Source organism: Chrysochloris asiatica, unplaced genomic scaffold, assembly GCF_000296735.1.
Source record: "Chrysochloris asiatica unplaced genomic scaffold, ChrAsi1.0 scaffold00002, whole genome shotgun sequence".
In the NCBI taxonomy this organism is placed as follows: domain Eukaryota; kingdom Metazoa; phylum Chordata; class Mammalia; order Afrosoricida; family Chrysochloridae; genus Chrysochloris; species Chrysochloris asiatica.
Genome location: NW_006408520.1, coordinates 31,094,605 through 31,101,687, shown reverse-complemented (window position 1 = coordinate 31,101,687; position 7,083 = coordinate 31,094,605). Strand labels below are relative to the sequence as shown.

General features: G+C 38.1%; 1 protein-coding gene across 1 annotated transcript in view; it reads left to right on the top strand.

Annotated features, from left to right (window-relative positions):
• CLCA1 (chloride channel accessory 1) overlaps positions 1 to 7,083 on the top strand; it is a 42,427-nt gene that overhangs the window by 5,022 nt on the left and 30,322 nt on the right. Inside the window, exons 2-4 of the mRNA XM_006830989.1 lie at positions 2,629 to 2,769; positions 2,920 to 3,067; positions 5,938 to 6,043. Of these exons, the coding sequence (XP_006831052.1) occupies positions 2,629 to 2,769; positions 2,920 to 3,067; positions 5,938 to 6,043 (395 nt within the window). The remainder of the gene's footprint in view (positions 1 to 2,628; positions 2,770 to 2,919; positions 3,068 to 5,937; positions 6,044 to 7,083) is intronic.

Sequence of the window (7,083 nt, the reverse complement as noted above, 5' to 3'; positions counted from 1 at the left end):
ATTGAAATTGTCAAAGACTTTGTTCTTCTTGGATCAACTATCAACACTCACAGAAGCAGTAGTCAAGAAATAAAATGACATATTGCATTAAGCAAATATGCTGCACAAGACCTTTTTAAAGTGTTGAAAAGCAAAGATGTCAGCTTGAGGAGTAAGGTACACCTGACCAAAGCCATGGTATTTTCAATAACCTCATATACATGTGAAAGTTGGACAGTGAATAAGGAAGACCATAGAAGAATTGATGTATTTGAGTTATGATGTTGGAGGAGAATATTGAGAGTGTCATAGGCTGCCCATAGAACCAACAGATCTGTGTTGGAAGAAGTGCAGCCAGAATGCTCCTTGGAGGCCAGGATGAGCAGACTTCATCTCTCATACTTCGGACATATTGTCAGGATGGACCAGTCACTGGAGAAGGATATCAATGTTTGATAAGGTGGAGGGTCAGAGAAAAAGAGGAAGACCCTCAGCGAGATGGGTTGGCCAAGTGGCAGCATCAATGGGCTCAACCGTGGCAACAATTGTGTAGTTGGCCCAGGATTAGGCAGTCTTTTGTTCTGCTCTGCATAAGGTTGCTATGAGTCTGAACCAACTCGATGGCACCTAACAACAACACTAGAAATCCAATAGTGCACAGTATACTCTTGTCCTAAAGGAAGAGATACCTTATTGTCACAAACAAATTGTGTTTGACTAGTAACCTAAGGAGTATTAGTGTGGTGCTGAAGGATAAACATTGGACCTCAAGATAAGTTTAAACCACAAGATCAGTGGTTCGAACTCACCAGCCGCTCCTTGGAAACCCTATACAGGGTTGCTATGTGTCAGAACTAACTGGACCACACTTAACAACTAACCTAAAGTTTAGCAGTTTAAACTAATGCAGAGGTATCATGGACAAAAGTTCTAACTGTCTCTTTCTGTAAAGATTATAGCCAAGAAAACTCTTGGAGCAATTCTACTGTGTAACACATGGCATCACCATGAGTGGGAATCAATTCAATTGCAATGAGTTTGGTTTGGGGTTAGTCCTTAAGGAATTCCAGTACATTTTTATAAACTGTCACCCTCAAACTTGTCTTAGCCTGCAAAGTTTAAATGTCTATTTGAATATGATGTTACCTTCTCAAAATTTTAAACAAATCCCAAAGCAAAGATCCCTTATTTATGTGTGTGTGTTTTTCATTATTTCATCATGAACCGCCAACCTTGCAATTCAATCGACTTTGCCGAATTAATCCACAACACCACACCGGGACTCTTAATACCGTATCAGAAATATCTATTACTATACATTTAGTAAAGGAGCTCTGGTAAGGTAGTGGTTACGAGTTGGGCTGCTAACTTCAAGGTCAGAAGTTCGAAACTACCAGCGGTTCCACTGGAGAAAGATGAGGCTTTCTGCTCCCATAAAGATTAACAGCCTCGGAAACCCTATAAAGGGTCGCTATGAGTCGGAACCTAGTCAACGGCACACCACCACCACTACCATACATTTAGTATGCTGAAAACTTTTCAAAAATATATTACAGAACCCAGCAGATCTGGCATTCATAGTGACTTTTAGAGTTTCTCTCTACTATACCTGCTCTAAGAGCTTGAGATTTGTACTCTCTAATTCTGTTTTTCACTCATAGTTTTACTGATCTCAAAAGGATCAAATGAAATGAAATTAAACAGTTAGCATTTAATAAGGACTTACTATGTGTCTTGGAGTAGCACTGTAAGGTAAGCACTGGACTGTGAACCACAAAGTCGGCAGTTCAAACCTGCTCCTCAGAAATCCTATATCAGGTCACTATGAGTCAAAATCCATTCAATGCCACATAACAATATGTATCCTGGTGTGGCACTGTAGGCTAAGCACTGAACTGCTACACAAGCTTGGTTATTCAAGCCCACCTTGGAAATCTTATGCAGGATTGCTACGAGTCAGAACTGACTACACAGCACTTAACAACATGTGCTAAGTCACCATGAGTAATGATCCACTGGAGGACAACTAACAACAACATATGCTAAATAGAGTCAGTAGATAGTGAAAATGGTTAAACACTACTAACTGGAAGGTTGGCAGTTCAAATCCACCCTGAGGCCCCTCAGAAGAAAGGTCTGGTGATCGACTTCCTAACAATCACAACCACTGATGGTCCTATGAAACTCAATTCCACTCTGAAATACATAGGGTCACAGTAAATCAAAATTGACTTAACAGCAATTGAAATATAAACATAATTCCAATTATGCCACATGTTTAGCTTCATTTGACCTTCACAGCAACCTTGTGAGCTAGTAATTAAAAGAGTTTTCATTTTATAAATTGGGGAATTAAGGTTCAGGAGAGGTTAAGGAATTACCTGATATCCCCAATATATTATGGAGCCAGGGGTAGTGTTTGACTCTGGAGTTAGCATTGTTAACCTCTATACTGTAATGCAGAGTATGTGCTAAGCACCCAAACAAAGGTTAACTATTATTTTTAATAAAGCTCTTTCCAAATTTCCCCTTCCCATCTTGCTGAATATCTCATCTTTGAAAATATGAAATACAGATGATTGGTGATTGAGCTCATTTTCAGTCATAACTGTGCTTGCTACATATATAGACATATTTTTTTCTCTCCAGGACATGGTGACCCAGGCATCGCCATATCTATTTAAAGCTACAGAGAAAAGATTTTATTTCAAAAATGTTGCCATTTTGATTCCTGCAAAATGGAAGACAAAACCTGAGTATGTGAGACCAAAACTCGAGACCTACAAAAATGTGAGAATATCAAGTTCTTCATTCAAATTCAATTTTCTCCAGTAATCTAGATTTTTAATCAAATTTTATGGAATCAAATGAAATTATTTGAATAAGGTTAATTCATCTACTGAAATTTTTTTATATTAAAAGTTTTTTCTTAAATTTCAGGCTGATGTCCTAGTTGTTAAAGACAGTCCTCTGGGTAATGATAACCCCTATACTGAGCAGATTGGGAACTGTGGAGAAAAGGGTGAAAGGATGTACTTCACTCCTGACTTCTTAGCAGGAAAAAAGTTGCCTGAGTATGGGCCACAAGGTATGGTTACAAATGAAATATCTACTATACTACTCATAATTTAGCAGTCTTTTGTTAAAAGGTGATCCGTAATAGCATCAATAATAACATCTTGTGTAAAGACATATAAATAAAGCCTTTTATAGCTTCAGATAACAGTAAAATAATTTAATATAGGTATATCGTTATTCAATTATAAGGTAAATGTGATTATAATGTTAAAATACAGAATAGCGTAGAGTCAAATTCCACATGTTAAAACTTCGTTTCATTCCATATCCTGAGTTATAGGATACTACTAGTCTGCCAGCAAAAGCTGTTTATTCTCCTTACTGTTTTCTAGAACATTTTTTGTTATGTAAGATATGACAGAAATAAGAAAAAACACTTTCTTGTATACTGAAGGATTTGTCAATGCCACGTCTATCTTTTCAATGTTTCTTCTCTTTTCTTTTTATAAGATATATTGAGTACTGCAATAATCTGGGTTCTCTATCTTCCAAAATAAAAATTTTAATTGAGTACTTTATAAACATCAACCATTTTGCTAGGCATAGAGATTATAAAAATAAATGAGATACAGCACCTGGTCTCGCAGACCTTATAATCTAAAGAAAGAGTTAGTCAAATAAATGGTTAAATAAAAATTTGAATTAGACACTTTTGGATCTGTGAGGTGACCTCCGTGAATGAATTGAACTTCCTGTCTGCAATTCAATTAGTAGCCGCTAGATGTTGATGATGCAGAGAATTCACATTCAAATTACAAATCTTGTGAAAATGCAGTCTGAGTCAGTAAGTCTGGGATAGGACTCAGGAATCACGCAGAACATCAAGAGATAAGATTGCAGAGAGAGGCAGGGTGCATGTTAAGGAGTTGGACTTAACCCTGAGGACCACAGGGGAACCACTGGACACTAGAAACACAGAGAACTGTTGGTTGCTGTTGCAGTAACTCAAAAGGAAGATGTAAAGATGGGGGTAGTCCAAGTAAATGATATGGTTAAGGTAATGATGGATTTAAGCAAAAAAAGTAGAGGTGGAGTAGGCAAGATTCGAAGTTCCATTAGAATTAGAATGAACAGTGAGGGTGAAGTACCTGTTGAGGTTGCTGACCTGGTTGCACTATGATACCTCTGGCTCTCACAGCAGCCTGCACCAACCCTAACATTGCAACTGTACTACCAAGCATCGTAGTTATCTGACAGTGTGTGTCAGCCACTAGACCAGGAACTATACCTAAGGACAAGATGCTTATTTTATCTTTTTCTGACACCCACCAGGCGCTCACTTCATATTTGATGAGCTGAAATATCTATTTATGAGGATGTCAAAAGTGCTGTTACTTAGGGTTCCAGTTCATACACGCATGGGCTATTCTAAACTAAACTTGTTCAGAAATGTTTCTACCATAAGTGGATGGCTGCCGACAACTTCTCCCAGTAACGTATTTGTCTTAGTGTCATTAGGATGCCTTCCAAAAATCGGTGGTTATGAGTCGGAACCGACTCCATGAGCACTTAACAAAAAGATGGAGGAAACGTCAAGGAACAATAGCTTCCCCCTCCCCCTTTTTTTTTTGTTTAGCAAAATTTTCTTGATTTTATAGCAATAATTTTTTTACGTATGCTTGTACACTTGTATACTTTATAAAGACTTGTTGTTGTTGTTAATTGCCTTCGTGTCAGTTTTGACTCATAAAGACCTTGTATAGCATTTTCAAGTAGTGGTTGGTGAGTTTGAATCGTCCACCTTGCGGTTCAAACTGACCTTGCAGTCCAGTGCATCAACCCACAGCGCCACATCAGAGGTCCTTATAAAGACTTAGGAGTTTCACATTCGATTTCTCTAAGGAAACAAACCTTTATTTTAAAATAATATATCAAATTGTTAGGAACAAAAGTCCAAAGAGAAGCTAGGCAGCCAATAACAGAGATAGGGTGAGAATCAACATGCATTTTGCTACGTTTTATTGACAGATATGGAAGGAAGCAAGAATCCTTCTCTGAAAGACTGAAGGGCTTACTCCTTATGGTTGAAGTTTTTATACCCTCAAGGACATTAACATCCCTTTCTCAGAGCTTAATGCACACTCCTCTCCAGGAACTCTGTCTGCACTCCACCAACTCAGGGCCCTTTATCCTTTGGGAGTAACTCCCTTTTCCTGTCAAACAAAGGGTAGTTTTATAGAGGACACCTGGGCTCCGGACACCTTCTCTCCTCTGGGTTTCCTCCTCTCAACTTATCTTTTCTGAGTTTGAATTAACAATACACAACTAAACCCTTCAGCTTCATGTCCCAGGAATATGTACACAAGGGAAAAGCTAGACAGGGCAGTAATGTTGGGAACAATGATCCTTGTTGTTGTTGTTACGTGTCACAGAGATGGTTCTGACTCATAGTGACCCTGTGTAGGGTTTCCAAGGGGCTGGTGAGCTTGCACCGCCGACCTGTAGTTCAAATCAACCTTGCTGTCCAGCTCATTAATCCATAGTGTTAAACCAAGTTTGGGAAAAATAATTTAAAAGAATTAAAACATATAGATCTAAAAAAAACTATTAAAATTCTCCTCTTGAAAATATAATAAATGTTCTGAAGAATTGTTTTATTCAATGTGAGAAGGTGATTTTGCCATTCTTAGTAACCAGAAGGAGACCTGGTGGCACAGTGGTAAAACAGTCAGCTGCTAACTAAAATGTGGCTGTTCAAGCCCCCAGTCACTCTGCAGGAGAATGATGGGGCCGTCCATTTTTGTAAAGATTACAGACTAGGAAACTCTATGGGGCAGTTCTGTTCTCTACTATAGGGTTGTTATGAGCCAGAGTCAACTCCACAAAAATAGCTTTTGTAGTTTTGGATTGTATTCAGTTATTTAAAATATTTTCTTACAGGTAGGTCATTTGTCCATGAATGGGCTCATCTACGATGGGGAGTATTTGATGAATACAATAATGACGAGAAATTCTACACTTCCAAAGGAAAAATCAAAGCCACAATGTATGTATATTTTAACATACCTTTTTCCAAACTATTATAAATTGTAAACAATTTATTTCTTGAATTTATTGCTTTTAAAAATACTAGTCTTCTATCTTATTTTCTAACTGTAATTCATTTTCTCTGGTGCCTTATTTTATTTTTGCATACCAACAATTGTTGTTGTTGTTGTGTAGTGCCATCGAGTCAGTTCCAACCCATAGCGACCCTGTATAGGGTTTCTGAGGAGCAGCTGGTGAACTTGAACCACCAAACTTGCAGTTCAAATGGCTGTGCAGTCTGGCGCATTAGCCCACAGCACCACACCAGGACTCCCATACCAAGGATAAGAAATCAAAAGTAGCTACATTCCATGTCTCCTGGTTAAAGGTACTTAAAGTTGAAACCAGAATGAGGGACATAAACAGAGCTAATTGAACCTTTTCAATGCCTTGAGGGAAGAATGACACAAGGGAACATCAAAAAGTTCAAGGAAAAATTCTATTATTTTTTAATTGCATTTTCCAGAAACTTTTTGAAGCCTCCTCATATGTGCAGACTTTATGAGCATGTGGAGTTTCCCAGCTAAACAAGCTAACTACTAAAACAAAACAGAAAATTTCTCACATTCTGATTAAATCCACTGTAGTACTAGTAGAAAACATATTGAACAATAGAAAGTTTTGGATTCCCATGGTTTCATGGCAAGTTCCTGGAACACAGTTTCAGTGTATATAAACTGCTTTAGTACAAACATAAAAAGCAGGGAACTTTGAATTTATTTTTCAAAGCCTGTGTAGCATAGTGAGTGACATATTGGGCAGCCAACCACAAGTTGAACCTACCAACCACTCCATGGGAGAAAGAGGAGGCTTTCTGCTCCTGTGAAGATTTACAGCCTCAGAAACTCTATACAAGGTTGCTGTGAGTCGGAACTGACTTGATGGAACACAACTACCACCACCGGCAGCATGAATCAGGTACTAAAACTGGATCGAGGCACAATTCTGTGCACACAATTCTCTAGACAGATAGAGACAAAAAGTTTAAATGAAAAGATA